This window comes from Hemicordylus capensis, chromosome 4 (genome assembly GCF_027244095.1).
Source record: "Hemicordylus capensis ecotype Gifberg chromosome 4, rHemCap1.1.pri, whole genome shotgun sequence".
NCBI lineage: Eukaryota > Metazoa > Chordata > Lepidosauria > Squamata > Cordylidae > Hemicordylus > Hemicordylus capensis.
In genome coordinates, this window is record NC_069660.1 from 71,293,699 (window position 1) to 71,320,595 (window position 26,897).

Genomic DNA, 26,897 nt, shown 5'->3' on the forward strand with positions numbered 1-26,897 from the left:
AAAGGTTTCCAGAGGATGTCATGTCATTTGGAACACTACTGCTCATTCCCAGAAGAAATACCATGAAACATTTCTATAACACACCCACCCTCTGGACTGTAAGAACAAATCTTCAGGCAACTTCTATCTTTCCTGACAATTCGAGTCACTGAAAACTGACCTACATACTCACCAAACCACAGCAGACCCTTCCCCATCTTTCCTTCCAGTTGTGACTGCACAGCTCTCAAGGCAAGTGGTTGCTGTATATAGTGGGGAAAGACCCACTTATCAGTGTGGGATCCAGGCACCTGCCAAAATGGAGATAGTCTACTATCTTGTTCATATGCAATCAAAACTAATCTAATTTAGTGAAGGACAACAACTGTTAAGATATTCTTCACAGGGTCAAAATCTACCAATACAATGACATCCATTTTCCCATAGAGCAATGAGGGACAGTTGGAATACTAAGATTTTCTGCTTAATATAATATAAAATGTGCTTAGTATAAGATAAATATGTTTACTCATGTTTTGCAATTGCAGTCTACATGAGAGTGAGATATGCAGTTTTTTCAGGACATGAATCACGGTTTAACATAAAAGGGCCATGTTTTATGTTAAAACCTGGCCATTATGGGGCCTGAAGCCACCTGAGATGAACAAGAAATGCACAATAGGTTGAACAAGAGGCTGAAATGAACAAGAGGTTGGGCTCCGTGTGTGTATATACCTCCAATTAGAATAGTGTTTCTGAGTTGGATCCACAGATGAACCAAAAGGCACTTCTGCTTTTTCTGTGGGGTCTTACCATAGTGGCAGTAATGGCTAAGAACATTATGTGGCAGTCATTCTGGCAGCCATCATTCATTCATTCATGTATAATGAAATGGCCCTGTGATGTGATGACCAGGGCGGAGGCATTCCATTTCACTGAACAAAGAGGGTGGCCGTCAGTGCAGCTATCAAAAGCACTCCAGGCTGCTGCCAGTGTCATCACTAAGGTAAGGCCCCACAAGGGTAGGGTGCGGTACCATAGTTGTGGCTTGGGGCACTTTTTGGCAGCCATACTAGGGGCCACCATCCATCTTCTTATAATGCAGTGCCCCCACTGTTGTGTCCAGTGATGCAGAGACACTGTTGTGTCCAGTGATGCAAAGGCAGTACATCATAGGAAAAAAGACTGGCAGCTCATAGCTGCCAGCGCACGTGCCCCCTCATACTAAGGAGACCTGCAATAGCACTTAGCCAAAGACCTCTAGGAAACATGGCACCAGCCCTATATTTCTTGAAGCATAACTGAAAGATGCCTAACTTGCTTAAGTTATATAAATGTAGTGACAGCCAGTCACACAAGCCATGATCTCCTTGGCTCCCATCCACTGAACTAGCCTTGCAACTATAGGGGATAAGAAGCACAAAACTGTGTGGATAAAGGCAAATTCAAAGAGTAATTAGCTGCCCTAGCTTCTGTTCCATCCTGATTAGCTCTAACTCTGCATGCTGTCAAAACAAGAAGTGTGCCCTTCAGACCTTGATGAGTGATCTACAAATCATCTGTGCAGATCATTGAAGTCAGTCGAGGCTGTTCACTGTGTTCTGAATTGGCCAGTTCTATAGGGGGGTAGATGAGCTGTTTGGAAAGCAGAGAGGCCAATTGCCAAGACTGCCTGACATTGCCCCCCGGACCCATTAAAATGTAGGGGAGAGTATTAGCCTACAACCCCTATTAGCACAGTAAAACCAGTATAGTATAGCCAAGCAGAGCCCTTTCCAGATTACCTGCTACAACAGTGGTTCTGTACTGCCTGTGTTTCGATATCGCAGCCCCTAACTGTCAGCAAGGTGCCGTTCGTGTTTCCGATGCCTTCTTTCAGATTTTACCCTTCCATTTTAGTCCTACAATGTTGCAGGTGCGTCAGAAATAAATAGCTGTGTTTTCCCATTGTAGGAGGGTTGTGCAAGCAATTTACCTTTCCCAAACGATCCTGCCAAGCCAATGCCTTTTACTGCTGAACAGCGTGTAATCTGGAAAGCGCCCAGGAGGTCTGTAGACAGTTGTATATGTTTGAAGAAACAAGGATTTATTTAGAAGTAACAAACAAAATAGGAAAGCCTGCAGCCTATTCTAGCTGAGATTATGGTTGTGGGGGGAGGGGAGAAAGAAGGAAAGGGAGAAGGGAGACTAACCAACAACAACTATCCCTGGGAGACCGTACTGAAAGACTAACTCTGGGAGAACAAAGCAGGGTGGACTCCTGCACTCTCCATCTGTGTTCCTAAAGCTCCTAGTGGTCATTAGGATATATTCTGGGCAAAATACAAAGTGCTTTTTGGGCAAAATACGAAGTGCTAGTTATAACGTATAAAGCCCTAAATGGCTTAGGACCTAGGTATCTAAGAGAACGACTTCTTCATTATGAGCCCCACCACCCACTGAGGTCGTTGGGAGAGGTCCGTCTCCATTTGCTGCCAGCTCGGCTGGTGGCCACACTGGGACGGGCTTTCTCGGTTGCTGCCCCGATACTGTGGAACAGGCATCCCCAAACTGCGGCCCTCCAGATGTTGCTGAACTACAACTTCCAGCATACCCAGCCACAAAAAATTGTGTCTAGGGGTGCTGGGAGTTGTAGTTCAGCAACATCTGGAGGGCCGCAGTTTGGGGATGCCTGCTGTGGAATGTGCTCCCTACTGAGAGACGATCCTCCCCATCTCTGACAATTTTTTAAAAGCATTTGAGAACCCACCTCTTCACTCAAGCCTTTTCAGCTTTTTAAAATTTTTAGGTTTTAATCTGTGGTTGATTAAATTGTTAAATTGGTTTAAGTTTTTGTATATGTTAACTTGTTTTATGCTATTGTTAACCACTTAGAGACAGAAGTTTGGGGCAGTGTACAAATTTGATAGATAGATAGATAGATAGATAGATAGATAGATAGATAGATAGATAAATAAATATTGATGCTGAGAGCTGATCCCACTAGAGTCCCAGCTCCAACACAAACTAGGTCTGCCTTGGTATGTTATTGGAAACTAGTATAATTTTATTAAACAATTTAATATATTCTCAAGGGTGGTTCCCCTATGAGGCAAAATGATGTGGTTGCCTCAAGCAGTAGATGGGGGGGGGCATTTTGGAGGTGGCAGGATGTGCTCCTAACCACTCCACCACCACACCATTACTCACCCCACAAGTCTCATTGAGCCATTAAGGCTTGGAGTCCTACCAACGTATGTGTGTGTGCATGTGCGTGCAGCATCTGGCCAGGTAACAATGTCCTCTGCTCTATTGGGGTTGGCAAGCAGATTCCCCACCTGCCCCTGCCCTGCTTCCCTCTATCCATTGCATGGTAGATGGATGTAAGGAAGTGGAGGCAAGCAAGTCTGTACATACATACACACATACATACATGCATGCACGCAGACACTCCAATGCAGTAGAGGACATTGCTGGTTGGCCACCCCACCACCACCACCACCCCACACACACATGGAGGAAGAGGAGACAACTTGCCCCACCTTGCTTCTTTCCTCCATGTGGTCCTTTCATGCGTGTTCACATGCCTGTCACTGCTGTCTCCATTGCTGCAGCAACTGCAACCACCTCATTGGCCTGTCTGTCCATTGCCGCTGCTGCTGTCTCCCCAGCACTGCCCTTGTCTCCTCCGTTTCCTGTCTGGGAGGAGACTAAGGAAGTGAGTGGGAAGAGGGGCAGCAGCAGCAAGCTTTGAGCCAGGGTGCAGAGTAGAGCCAGCGAGGTGGTACTTTGCATCTTGCCTCAGTGGGAGCTCAAAGAAAACAGAAAGCATCTGGGTTGCCTGTGCATGTTATTATAAGTGATATTGACTAATATCTTATAAAGATAGCTTTTATTTTCTAATCTCTGTCTCTAGTAAATCATTGTTCTTACTTTGTCCTATTAAGATTTTGAAGAGGGATTTTTAAAATGCTGTTCATGTGATTTGCTAATGTTGCCATTTTTCAGGTTTCAATCCTCTCCCTGGATCTCTAGAAATAAGGGCTGTATGCAACTTTAAAAGATCCCTCTGTTCAGCCTGGCTTTTAATGATATATAGTTTTAACCTTCATTTAATGATATTTAATCTGGTTCAAATGTTTCTTGGTTTTAATTTTTATTCTCTGTGTGTTTATTTTAATGTAAACTGCCCTGAGCCACTTCAGGAAGGGTGGTATATAAATTAAATAAACAAGCTTGACCCTGTTGCACATGCATATCAATACATGCACATAGGCCCAGAATGTAATTGCACTGCTGCGCTTCTGCAACCATGCGCGCGCACATGCGCACACACTACTCAAGAAAGCAAATGTTGCTGAATGTGTCTGAGCAGATACACAGCAGGCAGAGAATAGCTATTGGTGGTAGGTACTAATGTAGGAGGGCAAGGGGTCAACAGTTGTTACCCTTAGTGTGAGAATAGGAGTGTTCCAATTTTCACCCATGCAATATTGCAGGGTAGACTGATCTTAGTTGAATGGAAGTTGTGCACACTGTGGACCAGTTCAGATGATACTTCTCTGACTGGCCCAACCACACACACCAAACACAATAAAGGACAGGTGCACTAGTTTAAACTAATATTTGTAGCACATATAGATTAGGGATGTGCAATTCGATCCAACCTTGAATTGATTTGGGCTGAATTAGGGGCAATTCAAATCTGACCTCAAATCAATTCACCCTCAGAATAAAGGGCCTGATTTGGGGTTGAGGAGAATCAATCCTGATTCATCCTGAATCGAGGGCCATTTTGAAGTCTGTTTTTTTGGTGAGAGCTGGTCTACCAACTGGGGTTAGGGATGTGAACAAAACCAGCTTGGTCCGTTTGGTTCAAATTTGAACCAGCTTTGAACCAAGGTGGGTATGTTTCAGTTTTGGTTCTACTCAAATCCCCTCCCCCAGTGGTTCTACATAGGGAATAGGAACTCAAACCAGCCCATTATTCCCTATACAGAGCATGTAGGGGCACAAAACTGGGGTGGGTGGTAGGCACCCAGGGGTGCCAACCATCCACTGAACTCCAAAGCAATTTGACACTCTTGTAATATTTAATGGTTTTTTGAAGATTTTTTCCAATTTTTGCATTTCTCCCATAAGGAATAATGGGGATTTGAGGCAGCCACATTTCACCCTTTGGGGGGTGCCTGTGCACCCTAATAGGGATGTGTGAACTGGTTTGGGGGTTCAGGGGTTTGATTCAGGGGCTCGGGGGGTTGGGTTAGAACCAAACCCCCACACCCCCAGTCCGGCCAGACCGAACTGAAACACCCTCCCCAGTTCATAATTTTTTTAAATTACAGGCTGCAGTGGTGAATTAAGAGGCCGGTGGGGGGAGAGTGAGCCTTTGCAGACCACATACACACACACCCGTGGCCTTTAGGAAGCCCCCCGAAGGAGCTACAGGTTAAAAATTTTTTTTAAAAAAAAAATCGTGAACCCCCCGGACCAGACCAGCGGGGCTTGGGGGTGCTGGACCAAACTGGCCCAGTCAGGTTTGGGTGCAGCTTGCACCCAAACCAAACCGGGCCAGCCGGTTCCATGCACACCCCAACACCCTAACATGGATGTGGGGCCACGGCAGATTGTGACACAACTCCCCCCAGGCAGCCCCAAGCCGGTGGGTTTAGGGTTTTTTCCCCAGGTATTTTTTAGTTTCTGTCATTTTAACAGTCTATCTCTGTCAGAGTAGCTTCTCGGGGGAGGGGGGTATATATAGAATAGAATAGAATAGAATAGAATAGAATAGAATAGAATAGAATAGAATAGAATAGAATCTTTATTTTGTTCATAGACCAAAATATCAATACCAATACAAATACAGATACAAATAAGTACTAATAATTACAATCATCATATTAAATCTGGACCTCCCATCAATTTAGTACATATTTTGCATATAATGTAACAGTATCTAGCCACAATGTGCAAAATCTTCAAATTAAAATTAGAAAGCAAAAAAAATAGATAAAAATAATCTCTGTGGCCCGGGAAATTGTCCAGAAGTGGGGCAATTAATTTAAGTCTAATATCCCTGTAATAGTCACAATACAAAATTACATGTGCTGTTGTTTCAACAATTCCGGAGTCGCATGGACATAGTCTTAATGCATGCAGTATACCCTTAAACCTCCCTTGCAAGATGGCAGTAGGGAGGGCATTTACATGAGCAAGAGTTAAGGCGTGTCTAAATTTTGGGGCTACGATGTTGACAGATAGTTTTAACTCAAAAAGTACTTAGCAGGCTTAAACTCAACACACTGGTTCTCTCTCTATATATATATGTCACCCAGTAGCATTGCTGCTTCCACTTGTAACTCCGTTTCATAAATACGCTGCTTGATAGTTCTTCTAGACTGCTCAAATCCCAGTCTAATGAGCTCTTCTTGTGAAAATCCATATAAATGTAATTTATTTCTAACTTCCAATTTCCATTTTGAGTTAAAACTATCTGTCAATATTAGATGTACTAAACCAACTTGCGTGAATACCAATTTTAACCAGAAATGAATAATACCTCTCCAGTAGCACCATTCCAATCTAACAAGACCCACCTCCCATCTAATATCAGCATTTTGGACACAGCATGGTAACTGCAGGATGGATCTTGTAAATTTAGTTTTCGATAAATTTAGTTTATTTACTAAACGGTCCCAATTATGCTCTATAGAGGATCTGCAGATACACACTTCAGCAAGAAATAATTTAATTGCAGCCAGGATGTATGAAGCTCCCCGTGTGAAATGGAAAGATTTAATTAAATTTGTTGATAGTTGTGCACTCTGGATTATATATTTTTGATGGGCGTTATGGGAGCCGAACAAATGAAATACTACACATAGATATTTGAAAAAATTAACTTGTTCAGTCTTATTCCCATTCGTATACCAGGTGAAACTCTTGAGCCGCTTAGTGAATACCAGAACTTTTGTCTTTTGGTAGTTTACTTCTTTTGCCTCTTTAATACAGAAAGAACTTAATAAGGCAAGTGCACACCATAACCCAATGGGAGTCTGTGACAGAAGAATCATATCATCTGCATATAGTAAAATTGGTTAATGGATGGAAGGATCATATAAACAGTTCACCACTTAATCGATGTAAATGTTGAACAAAGTAGGTGCTAGAATACAACCCTGTCTCACTCCTCTGTTGGTTGGAACCTCAGCAGATAGATAACCATTCTGGTTACATCAAACCCGTAGCCAAGAATTCTCATACAGTTTATAAATTAATAGTAATAACCGCTTGTCAGTTAACAAATCTATTAGTTTTTGCCATAGCCTGTCTCTTGAGATGAGATCGAATGCCGATTTCAGATCTATGAAGGAGACATAAAGCACAGCACCCGGATTATGAGTGTGTTTTTCAGCTAGGTACTGCAAAATAAAAGCATGTTCTATAGTAGAACATCCTTCTCGAACACCTGCCTGCTCAAGCGCCATGATGTTTTTAGAATCTATCCAGTCAGACAGTTTCGCAGCTAGATGTTTGGTGTAAATTTTACTAATCACATTTAGAAGATTAATGGGGTGGTAATTGGCAGGGTCATTCCTTCTGCCTTTATTATAAATCAGTACTATAAGTTCAACTCCCCAATCTGGCGGTATTTTTGCCATATCATCAATAAATGTAAATAAAGAAGCTAAAACAGGAACCCACCAGTCCAAGTTAGACCGTATAACTTCAATGGTGATAAAATCTGTTCTGGGGGCTTTGCCTTTTTTAAATTGTCTCACAAGACTCTCAACTTGAGAGCAGGAGCCTGGGCTCCAGCTCGGGGGTTCAGTTGTATATGCATCAATATTTGCCATTGGGGAAACATTCTGTCTATATAGTGCAGTGTTTCTCAACCTTTTTGGAATCAAGGACCAGTAAATTCTTTGTGTGGACTTTCAAGGACTGCTACATTCGTCCTGCGCAGTTTCCCTGACCAGCAGTTAGTAAAGGAGTTTCATGTTTATCTATTAGTACTATACTACAGACGTGCACAACTCAAATGACCTGGTGGGCCAAAACTGACCGTGTTGGCTGATGGGGGCCGAGGTAAATTTTTAGGACACTGATTATTGAAGTAACACTGAATAGCAATCAATTAATTAAATCAAATTAAAGTGAAATTAATTAAAATGAATTTAATCAAAATTTAACTTTTGAAGTTCTGGCAGGCCAAGATTAATAAATTAAAATAAAATAAATTGAACTAAAAAGTCTAATAAAATAAAATACAATCATAATAATACATCATAATAAAAAGCATTGTTCTTCTTTTCCACCTCTGCCAAATCATCACATTTAACACGGAGCACTTCTAAGGAAAAATATTAGAGAAGTTTTTCTCTTCATTTTTGATAAGATTATACTTTGATCCTTCACCACACAGGCTTTTATAAGAAGGAAAGAGAGAAGTGAGATGGGGAAAGAAAGAGGGAAAGGCTTGGCTTGAGAAAGAGAGACAGAGGGATAGAAAAAGGAAAAGGGGATGGGGCAGGCTTGAAGGGAGAGAAAGAAAGAGAAAAAGCAAGAAAAGAAAGGTGGAAAAAGAATAGGTAAGTTTGGCTTGAGGGAGGGAGAGAAAGTTGAAAACCAAACTGATGGAAAGAACCACCCCACCGCGCAGCACCTCGCTCTGCTTGTTGCTTGCCTTCCCATGCCGAAAACCTCATGTATTTAAAAATTCCAATGCATGGCTGGGGATGGCTGTCGGGAGTGGGGTGAGCCAGTAGTCCTTTTACCTCCTCCCCCACACGCGCTGCAAACCTTCATGTTTTTTAAATATATATATTTCCATTCCAGCCGCTGCGTGGCCAAGGGGATGGCGGTGGGGTTGGTTGGTTTTTTTTTCAAGTTGAGTGCTGGTCCGCGCCTTGGGCAATTACACCCCCTCCCCCACACGCTCCAAACCTTCATGTTTTTAAAATGTTTATATTGCCGTTCCAGCTGCCGTGCAGCCAGACGCGTAACTATAGGGGGGCAGGCAGGGCACGTGCCCTGGGCGCCACTGTTGAAGGGGGCGCAGAATTCCCCTCCACTATGCACAAAATTAAAAAAGAATTTTTTAAAAAAAATTAAAAAAAAATATCCGATCAGCCAGTGGGGGCACTGGCGCTGTGCTGGGAACCCCCCCCCCGCCACTGCTCACCATCACCATCTGCTGTCTCTGGGTGGCGCCCGCACCCACCCCCACTCGCGCAGGCACAGTGCACTCGACTCACTCACATGAGTTGCGAGAATCTCTGACCCAGTCCCGGCGAGTGGGGACAGGCTGGCAGGCACTGAACACTCCCATTGGTGACCTGGCAGAGAGTGCGTGCAGCGCTCCCCGCCCCCCACGCCGATTCAATCAGCGCATGTGCCTGCGTCCACGTGGGTTGCTGAAGAGAGAAACTGCAGCAGCTGCTGGGCATTTCGGAATCTCGTGCTGTTTGCTAATCCTCGTGTGCTGCTGTTGTGTTTGCTGCTGCCTAATCCTTTGTCACTTCGACCCATTTTTATTTTGCTCGCTGCATTCTTAATTGATCCCTCCCCATTTCCAAAGTAAGTAAAAATAAACAAGCTCACAAGCTCTGTGTGTGTCGCCCGCGCGCCCTCCTGCTGCCTGCTTCGTTGAATGATCTTCCTTCCTCCTCTCTCCCGCTCCCCCAAGCCAATGTAAAGTTCTCCTTGGAAGGTCAGTGTGTGGGGTGGAATGGGAAACTTTCTGTGTGTGCGCTTTGGTTGCAGGCAGGGTGGTCCCACCAGGGTTTGCTTGGTCTTTGTCTAGGGACGCTGCAGCTACTGGCTGGCTGAGCATATCTGCTCGCCATTGGATTGTTAATCATTAGCTGCTCTGCTGCTCAGAGAGGCTTTTGCGGCTGTTTAAGTGTAAAAAAGCCATCTTTGAAATAAATAAAATAACGAGGCAGCAGGCTCAGGCGAGGCAGCAAGCAAGCCCTTCCTGTAGGGCTCTTCTGAGCAGGCATTGCAGGCTGGCGCTTTCTTTCCGCTTTCCCCAGGGCCGAGGTGAGGAGCCCTTGCTCGCTACTTTCCCTCCCGCCTGGCCCTCCTCCCCAATCTCTGGCTCAGAGGGAGACGCAGGGGAAGCAAGCCCTCCCTGCGGGGCTCTTCTGAGGAGCAGGCAGGATTGCACTGCAGCAGGGCAGGCTGGCGCTTTCTTTCAGCTTTCCCCCTATGTGAAGGAGGAGCCCTTGTTCACTTCTTTCCCTCCTGCCTGCCTGCCGTTGGGTTAGGAACAAGCGTTAGCTGCCACGCTGCCCGCTAGTAGCCTCTTTTGAGCTTTGGCCCCTTCCAAGCATGATTCCAGACATCTCAATCAGAAAGAGTGGTGGTGTCAGCTAGCCTGACGTCTCTGTCGGGCAGTCCAGCTGATCTACATTTTACAGCGTTCTAGCCATGAATGTGTACCACTCTCCAGACTACAAATTTGCTTGTGCTGGGTTGCTTACTTCTGTAATTCAGCAGTTTGGAAGATACTGAGGAGTTGCAGCCCTAGGTCAGCTGCAAGGGTGAGCAGAGAGTTTAAAAGACAGTAAATGTGAACTGGGAATTGCTAGTGCAGAAAAAGTGACATGTGCTAGTTGTGTTCTGGCTTCATCTTCTGTGTTACATAGAAAAGTGTCAATGTATAGCTATAAAGGAAGCATATCTGATTTCCTCTTCAACACACTTTTTATCATACTGACACTTCTAATAGCTTATCTGCTAGTAGCCTAGTATTCTACACTACAGAGTTCGTGTTCTCTGTGCTTTCAGAGATTAACTAAATGGAGACAGTAGTGAAAGTCTGATGTTGTAGTATCAGGCACCCATAATTCTCACCTCGCCTGAGGGCTAATTCTAATCAAGCAACGCTAGGGATTTTGCCTGAATTTTTACTCATAAGGAAAATTGATACTGTTGTCATAAATATTGGTGAGAATAAAGATAGGCTATGCTTTAATGTTCCCTTTAGGCTTCAGTGTTTCACCTCCTCTGTGCTGGACTTCTAACACTCAGAGAAAATGTTTTTCTTCGTATTATTATTTTATTTTATTTTTACATTTATATCCCACTCTTCCTCCAAGGAGCCCAGAGCTCCTTGTTCTACATACTTAAGTTTCTCCTCACAACAACCCTGTGAAGTAGGTTAGGCTGAGAGAGAAGTGACAAGCAAGGGAGGTGCAGTTATAATTTTCAGGTAGTGCCATAATTTGTTAATTAAAAGATTTGTTAATTAACGAGCTTGACTTGTATTTTTGAGCTGATATTATGGTAAAGCTATCTGAAAGATGAGTGTCAGATTTTTTTGTGGGGGCGCAATTTCAGTACTTGCCCTGGGCGCTATTTTCCCTAGATATGCCTCTGCGCGCAGCGGAAGGGATGGCTGTGGGGGAGGTGTGAGCCAGTAGTTCTCCTTCTACTTCCCCAGCCCCCAGTCCGGCAGCAGCAGCAGATACTGATAACAGAGCGACGCCAAGGCCTGCCGTCTGGCCCGGCGTCGCTTCCCAACTGCGAGGTGCGCCTGCGCAGTTCTGCACAAGCAGTGTAATTGCCCAAGGTGTGGATCGGCACTCAACTTGTCACGGACCGGCACCGGTCCGCAGACCGGCAGTTGAGAAACCGTGATTAGGGATGGGCCCGGACCGGTCCGGAGGCCATTGTAAAGGCCTCTGGACCGGTCCGGACCTGGGTGGTTTGGTTTGGGGGTGGGGGGTAGCTTTAAGAGAGGCGGGAGGGTTTACTTACCCCTCCCGCCCCTTTCTTGCTCTGGCGCCGTAAAGTTACACGCGTGCAAAGGACTACTGGGAGTTTTTTGAGAGCAACATCGGGGAAGGGGTGGCAGGGAGGTATCCTGCCGCCCCAATTACTCATAACTTTACGGTGCCAGAGCAGTGTGGTGGTTCCGTGCACACCCCTAATCGTAATATAGTGTATGGAAATAATGCTCCCAAATAACTGCTGGAATAGTAAAAAAAGAAGAAGAAGTAAAGAGGGAGCTCTTTCCAAAGAAAGCACAACAAGCCACCAGAAAATATTCTGATCTTTTAATTTGGACACCTCTATTAAATCGGCCCACTTCTACTTAATTAGCTGAAGTTTCTTGTACTTTAATAGCTTATATTGTCTCCTCATTATTAATAGGTCCTGTTCATTGATCTAAGTTGTGTCCTTTGCATAGATTTTAAATTAAGTTGCTTTTCGCCTCTCGACATTCCCTATCAAACCAGGCACAGGGAGAAAATTTCTGACCTGTCTTGTTAAATGAAGTTGAATTAATAAGCGCTATCATAGTGTTCTAACAAACAAACTCCATCAGCCTCAGATGTCCCTGAAATTATAGCTTCTCATAAATGGCAAGCTTTTGTAGAGTTAAGCAATTCAGTAAGGCGAGTACATTGCTCAACCGACCATTTCGCCCTATGTGGACCATATTCCACTTCTGTATAAGGGACCTGACCTCGCTCCAAATGGACACCTCCCTTTAATATTATATTTATAGATAGCGGGAAGTGATCACTTCCCGGGAGAGAGATCACCTGTAAATTCCTCACCCACAGGGCTAAATTTCTCAATATAACTGCATAATCAATTAATGAAGGATTAGGACTCAACCAGAGTGTAGGCTCAGCAGGGTAATCTGATTGCATCGCTCCATTAAGCAGATGCCAATCCAGCTTGTGGGAAGTTAGTAATGGATTTAAACCAGAAATATTAATCTTGGTAACCTTCGACTACCTAATAAGTAAAGGGGAAGGAGTGGGCAAAGATACAGGATGTTGGTGATATTTTACAAAGACTGCATCATCGTCCATTCCCACACATGCATTAAAATCACCAGCAATAATCAGATAAGCATCTTGATGAGCCATAATTATGTCAATATAATATAAGCCTCTAATTTAGCCCATGTCTCTATCACTTGTACATTCAAACCCACTGGAGGAATATATACATTGATCAATATATTTGAAGGTCCCAATATTAAGTTGAACAGCAAGAGCATAAGGATCTAAATTGCCAAGTACGAACAATTTAACTATCAAGGCAGTGGAGACCAAGACCGCTAGATCGAGCCGTTGAGCTGGTTTGCACATCCCTAAGGTCTACCTCTTCCTACACTCGAATACCCAGGAAGAGAAATATCACCTATCAACCAGGTTTCTTGGATTAACAGTACATCATAATCATAATAATTAATAATAAAATACAAAAAGTCAGGGTCACTACTTTTGGAATTCCAACCAGCAGTGTTCCACACCAAGACTGAAATCTGGCTTTCAAGACTGAAATCACACACACACTAGTGATGTGCACGGACCGTGGAGGCGCAGTCCGATGCCGGGGTGGTGGTGTTGCTTTTTGGGCGGGGGGTTGTACTCACTCCTCCCACCACTTTCCCCCCTCCGGTGCTGTAGTTTTCAGCAAAATCTGGGGGGGGGGCGATCCTCCCTGCTGCCCCTGCCCCCTTGTTGGTGACCAAATGCGGAAGTAACACGCGCGCATGAGCCTGACGACGCACATGGCAGTGGCAGGTGCATACATGTGTGTTACTTCCGCATTTGGGCACCAACAAGGGGGCAGGGGTGGCAGGGAGGACCACTGCCGTCCCGAAGATTTTGCCAAAAATTACAGTGCCGGAGCAGTGAGTACAAACCCCCCCCCCCAAGCAACACATACACACCCGCCGACGGTTCGTCAGACCACTGGACCAGCGAACCAGTTCGCAGGCCTCCAACATGACCTGCAAACCAGTTCATGCACATCCCTAACACACGCACACACACACAGTTCTTTATAGGGATTCATAGAGATAACTCATACAGCCACCAAGAATCCAATTTGTGTTTGGACTTGGTGCTCAGCAAGTCTTGATCCTTATTGCATGTAGTTGGGCTGGTCAGTGAGCTATTGTCTTAACCAAGTCTCAGTCAAATTTTAGAATCAAACTAATTGGGATCTTTATTGTCATGGCTGGTCTTTTCTAAGTACCAGCTGTGCTGGGGGAGGGGACCAATCTGTATTGAGGCCATATTGAGGCTTTAATGCTCTCTCCTGCCATAGTTCCATTCTAGATTGCTTCCCCACCCCCAGGCTGCTATTTGCCCTAGAAGGAAAACTTCCATTGATGATGGATATTACTAGAAGTGACATTCTAATTTTGTGAGAGAGAGAGAGAGAGAGAGAGAGAGAGTGTGTGTGTGTGTGTGTGTGTGTTGCTACTAAGGGGAGCTGTGACTCAAATGAGCTCCTGTTGCTTATATGGCAGTCATTTGCCATCCTGTGTGTACTTATCTATGGATCATGGATAATCCTGACAAGTGTATCTGTATGATTCCCACTTTATTTCTTTCGGCATATATGTAAAACATATTTCATTTATACCTTTAAAATATGTGTGAAATAGACCTTAGAGTTGGAGCTGGGCAAGATACAGTCTTCTAGAAAGGATTTTAAACTCAGTGGTTGAACTTACAAATGCTGGGATTCCTTCACGTGGAGGGAATGCCAGAAAGAGATGAGATCCGATGCTTGCCTACTCTGGACATATTCTAGTATTGTATGGGAAGAGTAAATGTAAAAAGGCAGTCTCTCTCTTGGATTATCACTAATATTATGCTGGGCTTCAGTCCTAAAGCATCTTGGATCTTTCACACTCCAGATGAAAGTGCATGTTACCAGGAGAATTTCATCTCTCCCTTCCCATTCCAGGCATGCAAATACAAACATGTGAAGCTATTTTATGCCCGAGTCAGTGTTGTGGTCCGCCTAGCCTAGCATTATCATCTCGGACTGGCAGCAGCTTTCCAATTGCGTCCAACAAGGGTTTGTTCCAACTCTGCTACCCAAGCTCCTCTTCCTGGAGATGCAGGGACTGAACCTGTAAACTTATGCAGGTCGGGCACTTGTTTCAGGAACTTGTTTCATGATGTGTACCCTTGCTCTTTAGCAACTAATTCTGACAACCAGCAGAGATGGAATTCCAATTGTTTTTAATAAGAAGTAGCTATAAAGCAGCCTACATATAATAGACAAAAGCAACTGTACACTGTTATTTGAACACCAACAATAGCAATCTCTCTCTTGAATGGACTGCAAATCTGTGAAACAAACTAATTGCTTTTCTGCCAATTTTTCATCCTTACATCTATCACTCATCAAAAGAAATTCTGGTGTTTCCGAGCCTCAAGGGCAGCTGCTGTGCATGTGAAAGGCAGAGCCCCAGAGGTGCTGTGGAGGTGGATAGAGAGCCAGCGTGGTGTAGTGGTTAGAGTGCTGGACTAGGACCGGGGAGACCAAATCCCCATTCAGCCATAATACTAGCTGGGTGACTCTGGGCCAGTCACTTATCTCTCAGCCTAGCCTACTTCACAGGGTTGTTGTGAACGAGAAACTTAAGTGTGTAGTACACCGCTCTGGGCTCCTTGGAGGAAGATCAGGATATAAATGTAAATAATAATAATCAATAACAAGAAACTATTCAACACCAATGAAACAAAGCAGGCCTACAAGAAAGAACAAGTCAAGAACCGAGCAGAAAAATGGAAAAATAAGCCCCTGCATGGTCAATATTTGCACAATATAAGTGGAAAATCAGACATCACCAAGACCTGGCAATGGCTTAAGAATGGCAACTTGAAGAAAGAAACAGAGGGTTTAATACTGGCTGCACAAGAACAGGCACTAAGAACAAATGCAATAAGAGCCAAAGTCAAAAAATCCACAACAAACAGCAAGTGCCGCCTTTGTAAAGAAGCAGATGAAACAGTGGACCACCTAATCAGCTGTTGTAAAAAGATCGCACAGACTGACTACAAACAAAGGCATGACAAGGTAGCAGGGATGATACACTGGAACATCTGCAAAAATACAAGCTTTTATATTGCTTTTAAAAGGTATAATGGGATATCATCCCAATTTTAAATTGTATATATATATATATATATACACACACACACATTTTAATGCTTGCTAGTTTCCATTTTCTGTTTGGTCAATGACTGTAAATAAAATTACTACTACTACAAGCTACCTGTAGCCAAAAATTGGTGGGACCATAAAATTGAAAAAGTTGTAGAAAATGAAGATGCAAAAATATTATGGGACTTCCGACTACAAACAGACAAACATCTGCCACACAATACACCAGATATAACTGTAGTCGAGAAGAAAGAAAAACAAGTCAAAATAATCGACATAGCAATTCCAGAGGACAGCAGAATAGAACAAAAAGAAATGGAAAAAATCACCAAATACAAAGATCTACAAATTGAAATTGAAAGGCTGTGGCAGAAAAAGACCAAAATAATCCCAGTGGTCATTGGCGCCCTGGGTGCAGTTCCAAAAGACCTTGAAGAGCACCTCAACACCATAGGGGCCACAGAAATCACCATCAGCCAATTACAAAAACAGCATTACTGGGAACAACCTATATTCTGCGACGATATCTATAACAACAGCAACAACATTGACAATAAAATTCAGCCATCCCAGGTCCTTGGGAAGGACTCGATGTCTGGATAAAACAAAACAGTCAATAACATCTGTCTGACTGTGTAAACAAGAAATAATCATTATTAATAATAATAATAATAATAATAATAATAATAATAAGTGAGCAGTTCCAAAACGCCTTGAAATAGCACTCAGGCACTTGCATCACACTACTTCTACTGTTTCCAGTGAATGTAGCACTGCAGAAATACCTATGTGCTCTTTCAAGTTGTGCATCTACCTGCCTCCACACCACCACCACGGTTGCCTTTCACATGCACAGCAGCTCTGGTGGGTCAGAAATGCCAATATGGCATTGTCATGCTGGCTGATATTCATAGACTTCAGATAATGTGTTCAGGGATGCTCTTTGTGTACGAACCATCCATGTGCACAGAGCGAGAGAGACTGAGTCACGCACACGCACGAATGCACACACTTCAAATGCACATAAGATTTGTGCTGAATTCCTTTCTGATACGAATCTTATTTGCTTTAATAGTGTATCCTCTTATTTGTGTACACATACAGCTGGACCATAAGTTCTCCTCACTGTTTCCAAAGGAATAATAGGGAACACCAAGATCCATGAATACATTTTATTGCTCCATATGAAGGGGAAGGGAGGTGCTATGGACATTGTAAGGAGACATGGTTGCCAGAATTATTTCTGAGTGTCTTTAATTGCTTGGCCAGTCGCAGCATTTACAGGATGCATTAAAGACTAAGCCTGCTGCACAAGACATGAGGTATGTCTGACCTCCAGCACAAATAAAAAATTTATTGAGATCCTGTTCGTTAGCGTAGATGCCATCAGCTTTGTTTGCACAAAATTCAGCTTCATTCCCAGGAGTGGTGGTGGGGGCATTTGGATCAGGAGTGGTTGTCGGTCCAGGAGGAGTGGTTGTCGGTCCAGGAGTGGTTGTTGGTATTATAATATCTCCCGGGTCGCCACAAACTGAAAGAAACACAAGATGAGGGACTTTCATGCACCAATCCTTTTCCCATTACTGCAGTAGCCTCCAAGTGTAAAAATCAGCTGTCTCGGGAAAGGGAAATTGATGAGAACTACACTCTTATTATGGGAAATATTCATATAACCGAGTATCAGCACTGCAGAATATTGCTGTCTAAAATAGACAATTATCCAGTAGACATGAAGGTCTTTCATGTGACCGACTGGGGGTGTTTTGGAGGAGGAAAAAACCCCTACCCTGATTCCCACAGATGATCGGAGCCTCCGTTTGGCTCCGGTCACTCACCACTGAGATGATTGCAGACGTATCTTTGTCTTTGAGGAGAAAAACTAGACTGGCCAAACAAATACTATTAGGAAAATATTATTTGTCCAGAGGCTATTTTTCTGAACCTGTTGCTACACAGAAGGGAGTTAAGCAAGGATGCATTGTAGCTCCCTTTTTGTTCAATTTTTACATTAATTTCTGAATCTCCCTCTTAGACAACCCTGACATGCATCAGCCTAAGCTAGCTGGTAGACCCATCTCGATTTTACTTTATACTGATGACACTGCTATACTATCAAGAACACTAGTTGGTATGAGGAGGGTGCTATGAAAACTCACACAGTTTTGTGAAGATGAGTCGCTAGTTATAAATACACAAAAGACCAAGGTCATGGTATTTGCCAAGAGACCAAAAGAACATAAATGGCAAATCAATAAGTGCAGGGTTGAGTAGGTTAAGACCTATAAGAACCTGGGTTTAGTTTTTCATGTAAAAGGTTCATGGGGCCCACAATGTGAATATGCAGCAGCCAGGGGAGGCTCTTCACTTATGGCAATGTGGGTGGTGCCCTCCCAAAAATATCAATGCCACCACCATTTTTGATAACTCACTGCCTCCCTACGTGTGGCTGCCCTCTACACTTCCCTGCCTGCAGCTTGCCTGCTCAGCAATGTTTACATAGAGTGGGCCTCCTAGTAGTAGCCTCCTATTGAAAATGATGTCCCCCCCCCTTCATTTAAATATTAAAGAGGTAGCAGCCAATGAAAAGGCCTGTCTTTGTTTTCATAAGGTGGGCAGAGCCTGAAACAACCTTGAAATTACCCAATAGGAGGCATCATGTTGACTGACTACCCTATCAGCCAATCAGATTGGCCAGAGGGGAGGGCCGTCTATTTTGAGAGAAGCAAGGCAAAAAGAGCAGGAATCGCCATTTTGTTTAGCACTGCAGTGCTTGTAGCAACAGTTCCTCCGACATTGTGTGAGGAATGGACTTGAAAATAATATGTTCAGTTCAGCAAAGAAACAAACTCCATTGTTAATATAGGACTGGACAACATTTGACTGGCGGTGGTGGTGAGTTTATTTGTCGTACCCTTGGAATTTGCCTCCCTGTCTGTCCTGAATGAAATGTGCTTCAATTTGTTTGTGTCTCCTGACTCTGGCTGCTCCAAATACAGTATATAACATTTAGCAACTGTTGGTCTTGAGAATTCCTACTATTCCTAATTAATTGTAGTAAATCTTTCAACCTGTTAGCCCAAATTTGATAGTTCCCTTCTGAAGACTAGAGGAATGTTTTCCCCCTTTGAGTTGCATATTGTTCTCTCCTGCCTCCTTAACAGTTCTATTCTGTTTATTCAGATATCATTAAGGTCTTCTGCATCTGCATTAAAAAGGGACCACTCACTTATTTTGTCTACCTCCCGCAGGAGATCTCGAATTGATAAAGGCTTGTTAAGAGAGATGGAGAGTAATTTGGCTAGTGAATGAGAAGGGTTATGTGGTGGGCTGTGCTATGGTGATCATATTCCAAAAGGGAATGGACCACACATTTAAACTAGTTTGAAATAGCTTTCATCATTTTGATATGCCCAGGGGAGTTAGTTGTTGTTGTTCCACCCCTGCGCCGCCCACTTTGGCTCTACCCACCACCTGCCCTGCCTGGTGCCCACCCAGTCCCAGGAGAAACTCCCTCCAAGTTGGTTTTTTTTCTCAGAACTGTATTGCTATTGGAAGTAAAAGGATTTCCAATAGGAATTCCAACTTTCGGGGCTCCCTGCTGTCCTATTGGAAATCCTTCCAATAATGCCCAATAGCGATCATTTCAATCCGATATTCCCCAATATCCGGTTGACATTAGGGATGTGCACAAAACTGGCTTGGCCTGTTTGGTTCAAATTCAAACCAGATTTGAACCAGAGCGGGTAGGTTCAGTTTTGGTTTTGTTTGAACACCCCCTGCCCCCGGGTTCAGTTCTATTTCAAACCCAATTCGAACCGGTTCTAAAAGGTTCTACATAGAGTATAATGGGGGCTCCGTAGGGATGAGATGGTGTAGAAGCCCATGGACACACTACCACTCACGAAGCAGGCACCTGGACTTCTCAGTCCGGTGGATCTTGCGGGACTTTTCCACAAGTGTAGCCCTGGCAACCATAGCACCTAACATGGGGCAGCCCTGCAGCGGAAGCAAAAAATGTGGGGGGAAGTGGGGCCTGGGGGTTAGGGAAATTGGCCATAGAGAGGCCAAAGGGGATGAAAGGGGAGAGAGACAGACAGACACTCACTCACTTATTCACAGGTGGAGGAGGGGTACCAGCAGCAGAGCACACACACAGTCAGTCACACCAGGGAAATAAAGGTTTAAAGCAGGGGCGAAAGGTGGGAGGAGCAGAAAAACAGGCAGAAGGGATTGGGAATAAAAACACACAGCAGAGTCTGCCAGGCAGACTCTCACCACCAGCACCAGCAGGCCAGAGAGAAGCCAAAAAAGACTGCAGCCAGAGTGATTTTGCTATGCCAGAGGCTTGGCTTTAAATAGGATTTGAAACTCCCTCCTTTGGGAGCCCCCACCTTTGCCCTTCCCCCTGGCCAATTGGGTGGCAGTTCTCAAGAACTGGCACAGTGCAGAGCCTACCAGAGAGCCAGACTCATCTGGCCAATCAGGGAAGCAAGAGCTCAACCAATGAAATCAAGCAACACAAGTCACACAAAATGGAGGACAATATCTAAAATGGACTCTAGAACCTTTGAACCAGCTCGAACCAGTTCATGTTCAAACCTGTTTGCACATCCCTAGTCGACATTGACTCAATATTTACCAATGATTGTTATAAGATGCCAGCTTGGAGACAAAATCTTTCCAAGCTGGCACCAGATCTGGATGTAAAGGACTGCACCCCTAACTTTGAGAGACTTCACGCCAAGCCAGCTCCCGACCTGGTATTTAAGCCTTGCACTCTCAAAATTGGGGGGTGGAGGGCCAAGGTAACCCTGCAGGAAGCACCCACTGGGCGTAAACCCGGCCCGGAGCCAACTTGGAGAGAAAGTCCCTCCAAGTCGACAAGTGTTTTTTTTCTCTCAGTACTGTATTGCTATCAGAAGTAAGAGGATTTCCGATAGGAATTCCAACTTTTGGGGCTCCTTGCTGTCCTATTGGAAATCCCAGCAGAGATTACAAAGATGAACAATAAATACTCTGGGGATTGTTGGCAATGTAAAGAACAGAAAGGTACATTTTATCATCCGTGGTGGACATGTAAAAATGCTCAAAATTTTTGGAAAACAATACATTTGAAGATGCAGCAAATGTTGCATGTAGATTTTCCTTCCCCCCCCCCCCCTCAAAGATGTTTATGTGAAATAAACTAAAATATATATTTCGGCAAGAAACACTGAACATTCTTTATATATGATAATGGCGGCATGAATCCTCTATGCTTCTTGCTGGAAAACAAATCTGATTCCATCTCTAGACGATTGGTATCTTAAACTTTGGGATTATGTAGCAATGGCCAAAATTACTGCATATATTAAGAACAAATTTGAAGATTCTTTTTCTCAGACATGGGAACGGGAATTATATTGAATATAATTCAATATAATTCAATATAAGACATGGGAATTATATTGAATAAATATATTTATTCAATATAATGTATCACAGGGTTTGGTTCCTCACCTGAGATTTGGTTTCTTTTTGTAGATAAATTTAATGTTGAGTGCTCTGAGTAGATAACAGGTACACTAATTATTGACCTCTCTACAAGTGCAGCCCCTCGCAGGGCTGCACTATTTATTTTTTTAAAATTTGCAGTCATTTATCTTTCAGATTGGAGAAGGGAGATGATGGTGTAAAGAACTCAGGTGGAAGTATACAGACTGTAATGAGAATCATTGTAATTGTATCGTTTGATCACGTCTTGGGGTTCCCCCCCCCTTTCTTTTGTCATTTCTGTTTTTCTTATGTTTTTATATTATCAATAAAAAACAATATTTTTTTAAAAAAGGAAATCTTTCCAATAATGCCCGATAGTGGTCATTTCAATCCGATATTCCTATCGGACTGATACAATTGCACAGCCCTAATGGAAAGTAAAAAGGTTCTTTGATTTACTAACTCCTCAAAACACCTCCTTTGCCTCATCTTACCATTCCCTGAAAGTGAGCTCTTCAACGTGTTTATTAGAGGGTAACGACCTTCACCACAGAAGGAGCCACTGAAGTCATCCAGGTCAATAGCCCACACCATGCCTCCACCAAATTTGTTTTTCTTCACATATTGGGCCTACAAGCAAAATGATAATGCTGTATTACAATCTCAACTCACAAAAAAGCCCTGCAATGGTGAAGCGAAGAACATGAACAAAAAAGCAGTTTAGCTCCAGGAAGGACAGACAAACATTTGAACAAAATGACATCAGTCAGGAATCTAGTCCCGATGTAAGTGGTCTGAGATTTAGGACTTCACTAAGGATCACTGGCAGGGGCGTAACTATAATAGGGCAAGGGGAGACAGTTGTCTGGGGGCCCACTGCCTTGGGGGCCCCCCCAGAGCTAAGTCACATGACTGACTCCCCCAGCTCCTTGGTGGATCGAAAAACTCCTGTTAGAAAATCTGTGAGATGGTGTGAACCAATAAGTTTTTCAGAGTCCGACTTTTCGGAATCTGAAGGTTCATCTAGTACTCTTTTTGAGAATGAGGTTCCTGCTGGTAGTAGACCACGACTGGAACGTGCTTCTAAACGTTCATTTAAAGAAAAAAAAATTTTTCAACCAAGATCACGCCCACCAACAAGAAGGAAAACATAGTGATAAATATCAGCAGTCGAGCGCTTTCTTTAATAGAATATAAAGTTCTAAATTTAGGACTGTTCTTTGTTCCATTGTCTTTTCATGATGAATTTAAATTAGAGGTGGATTTATTTAAACCGGAGAGACTCATAAAATTACGGATTATGTTTGGGGATACCCAGGAATCTGATCAGGAAAGATTTAGATCTAAATCCCATTTTGTTCCATATCTTGAACATCCCGCTGTTACTGTTTTCATGAATGAAGTTAAAAAAGACATACATAAATTGGAAAAGCAATATAAACATATGAAATTCAAACATGGAAATCTAACAAGGGAAGAATGGGAGGCTGTTCAGGATCTGTCTAATGATGGTAATATAAAATCTGCGGACAAAGGTGGGGCTTTGGTTATTCAGGATCGGGAAAAGTATGATCTAGAAATTAATACTCAGCTGGCTGATCGGACTACATATGTCCCTATTGATCATGATCCCACTTTGAAAGTTCAGAAACTCATTAACATTGTGGTCCATGAAGCTTTAATGATGGGTGTAATTTCTGAGAAGTTAGCAGATTTTTTGGTCAACAAATACCCTAGGGTTCCGATTTTTTATACCCTCCCCAAGATACATAAGAACTTATTTCATCCACCGGGCCAACCCATAGTATCTGGCTCTAATTCTGTTTTTGAACCAATATCTTCATACATAGAACTATTTTTGAAATCTTTGGTTCTTCAAATACAAACGTACATTAAGGACACTCAGGACTTTATAATTAAGGCAGAAGGGATGTTAGTTCCTAAGAATTCTGTGTTGGTTACCCTGGATGTGAATTCACTGTATACCAATATACCTCTAGAGGAGGCACGTTTGGTCATTCAAGAGGCTTTTGATAATAGACCAGATCGGGATCCCCCTTCTTATTTTCTATTGGAACTCGTGGATATTATTTTTGGGCATAGTTATTTTCGTTTTAAAATCCAATTCTATTTGCAAATAAAGGGCATAGCCATGGGGAATAAAATTGCCCCCAATCTAGCCAATCTGTTTATGTCAAATTTGGAGGTTAATGTTATATTAAATCCACTTCGGAACCCTTTTTTTGAAGAAATTTTCTTTTTCAAAAGGTATTTGGATGATATTTTTTTAATTTTTAGAAATGTGGATAAATTTCAGAGATTTGATGAATGGTTGAATACTATACATCCCACTATTAAATTCACCAGTCAAGTACACTGCAGGACTATTCCTTTTCTTGACACTAGGGTGAATATCAGTGAGTCCAATAGAATATATTTTACATTGTATACTAAACCCACTGATAGAAATGTTTTTTTACACTATTCCTCTTTTCATCCTTTTCAATTAAAAAATTCCTTACCGTACAGTCAATTTTTACGGCTTAAAAGAAACTCTTCATATTCCAAGGATTTTGAATCAGCAGCTGATAAATTGAGTTCTCAGTTAATGGAAAGGGGTTATCCCACTCAAGTTATACAAAAAGCCAGATGTAGAACACAGACTAGAGATAGATCATCTCTACTTAGGACAGCTTCTCAAATCAATAGGAAACAATCTCGAATTACATGGTCGATGCAATATTCTTCTCTAAGTTATAGAATTAAAAATATCATCAGACGACATTGGAGATTAGTATCAGATTTACCAGGTTGTACTAATTTCCCGTTAGTAGCCTTTCGAAAAAGTCCCAGTTTCAAAGATTTTCTTGTTAGAGCAGACAGCCTACCTCGGAGGGAGGGCGTGGAACCAAAAGGTTTTTTCAAATGTGGTCATTGTGTGGCATGCCCTATGGCACTGCAAACCACTGAATATAGGGACAACAATACTGGCAAAAAATACAGATTGGACATTTTTGCTAACTGTTCTACCAAGAACATTGTATATATAATACAATGCCCATGTTCCCTGAGATATGTAGGCATGTCAACCAGAACAGTTCGATATCGCATTTTGGAACATCGCTCTCGCATCAGGAACCAAAATTTGGAATGCCCTATGGTTGATCATTTCATGCAGGTAGAGCACTCCTTTAATGATTTTCAATTTTTTGTCATCTATAGGTACAAACAAAAATAATTTTCCTATTCAAATATTAAAACTGCCCTCCTACAGAGGGAGGCATTTTTTATACATCAGCTCCGGACTTTAGAGCCTTTTGGTTTAAATCAGGTCAATGACCTTTCCAGTTATCTATAGGCACAAATGTGCTATTTTTGATCATGGCCCTATTTAGAGACTTGGATGTGGAATGGGGGTTTGGTGGGGTTAGATGTAACATTATACAAGATTTATGGACATCCCCTTAAAAAGAGTAAAGTCTCTCCGTTTGGAGAATGATATTATTATATAACATTTTTGTCAAATTTTTATATGAGTTACGTTTTGGTTCCATATTATATTTGTATAATTGGGAATTTAAATGGGACAATAGGTCCACGGCTTCTTTTAGAAGCTTAGGATTGCTGTTTCTTCACACACACACATAAATATAATTGGTCATTTAGACGAGATTGGATAATGAAGCACATCCCTTTTGATCAAAGGGGAGTAAAAACATCTGGCAGACGCTGTAGGATATATTAGGCATCATCAGTACCATTGTAGCCAGTACAATTTGGTATCCAGTAGGATTTCTAATTTAGAAACCACTGGTTGGTGCAGTGTCACCTTGGAAGAAATAAATGTGAGTAATTACTAAAAAATTTCTAACCCTTTAAGTTAATGTAATCTGTTGAAGGTATTTTAATATGATACATGTGTTATTATGTATTCAGCTCACTTCTCCTGATGAAGTCCTGTTCAAGCAGGAAGAAACAGGTTAAAATTACCTAGGATACCTGTTGGGTATATTTTTTGGACAAGGAACATTTATTAGAAGGAGCAACATTTGTACATGGAGCTACCTTTAAAATAAGAATTTGCAAAGATAAAAGATCTGGAAGAATTGTGAGCAATATTTGGAGCAACAACTTCTACACAGAACCAACAAGAGAAAAAAGAAAAGATCTGGAAGGACTATATGTCTATTTGTAAAAGGACTATGGACAATTTTGACCTTCAGTTATATTTATTTGGGGTTTAGAACACATATATTTCGTTAGCAATTTGTGTGTTTCATTTATGTAAGTGGTGTGTGTAAATAGACTCTAATACACGGTACTATATATACTACCCTGTATATGTTTTTGTTCTCTGGCCCGTGTATCCTCCATTCTTTCATTCTGTCTTTCTCTAGTGCCATTAAATGACTTGCATCGTCCACAATTTACAAAATCTTTAAAAAAATAATTTAAGATTATGTTCTATTGTGGCACATACTGTAGGAGATACACACACACACACACACTATGCTTTTTGTTACCACTATTCAGCCTCATTTAAGATTTCTTTACTTCATGAGCTGAGCTTCAGTGAGGGAGGGGCCATTTTAAAATCTTGTATCTGGGCCCACTCCAGCCTTGCTACGCACCTGATCACTGGTGCCCTTTGGATGTTCTATTAGCCATCTGTGAGCACCTCCTGTACAACTGGGAGAACATTTAAGAAACCCAACCACATAGGGTGGCAATAGCATGAAGCCTTTCCCAGGGAATCAGTGACCAAAGTAAAGTACTGATTCCATGAGAAAGTCCAAAGTAACCGGGCCCTTCTCGTGTAGCCATTCAGTAAGTTTATTATGATTGATGGACCCCAAAATTCCCATGTAGTTGAATCAATTAAATGTTTTCCCAGCTTCACATGAGCTGCTCATACATTGCTGAGAGAACATCTGAAAAGGAGAGCATCTCTACCTATAAATAACAGGAGGTCACTCCTGTTTTCAAACTCAGCATGAAAAAGAATGCAGCATATACGCAATCAATGAGAAGTATGACACTACATGAAAGAAAAAGTCATAGTTAACAACAGTCTTACTTTGCATTCAAAGCTGGTCTTGTTGTCAAATCCAACCCACTCGGAACCTTTGTAGGCATAGGGGACACACTGATCTTCAATCCAAACAACAGTTGCATCCTTTATAAAGCTGCAGATCTGAAAGCATGTTGTGGAGTTCACAGATTAATAGAAAAAAAAACATGGTTTTGATCAGAGGTGAATCCAGCATACCATTCAGCTATAATGTCACCAGAGATATGGAAACTCTTCTCACGATCAGTGAAAAGACCTTCTGGCAGGTCTGCAGGGAGAGCCGGCTTAGCCCGCTCTCCTCTCAGACAAGCAGCCTCCAAGCCCTGGGTGGCCAGATCAGCTACCCACACGACTGCTGGCTCTGTCACAGAGCAGGTGGAGGCTGCGGGGATTGGGGGCTGCCTGGCCCCCAGAAGTTACAGGGTGCCCCGCACAAGTGGAGGGGGCATTCTGG

General features: G+C 42.7%; 1 protein-coding gene across 4 annotated transcripts in view; it reads right to left on the reverse strand.

The window, feature by feature from the left end:
* LOC128322954 (probable chitinase 10) overlaps window positions 1-26,897 on the reverse strand; it is a 64,765-nt gene that overhangs the window by 14,846 nt on the left and 23,022 nt on the right. For all 4 annotated transcript variants that reach the window (XM_053245289.1, XM_053245288.1, XM_053245290.1 and 1 more), the window contains 2 exons: window positions 26,450-26,566; window positions 21,867-22,002 (listed from right to left, as the gene is read on the reverse strand). In XM_053245289.1, coding sequence (XP_053101264.1) covers window positions 21,867-22,002; window positions 26,450-26,566 — 253 coding nt within the window. The remainder of the gene's footprint in view (window positions 1-21,866; window positions 22,003-26,449; window positions 26,567-26,897) is intronic.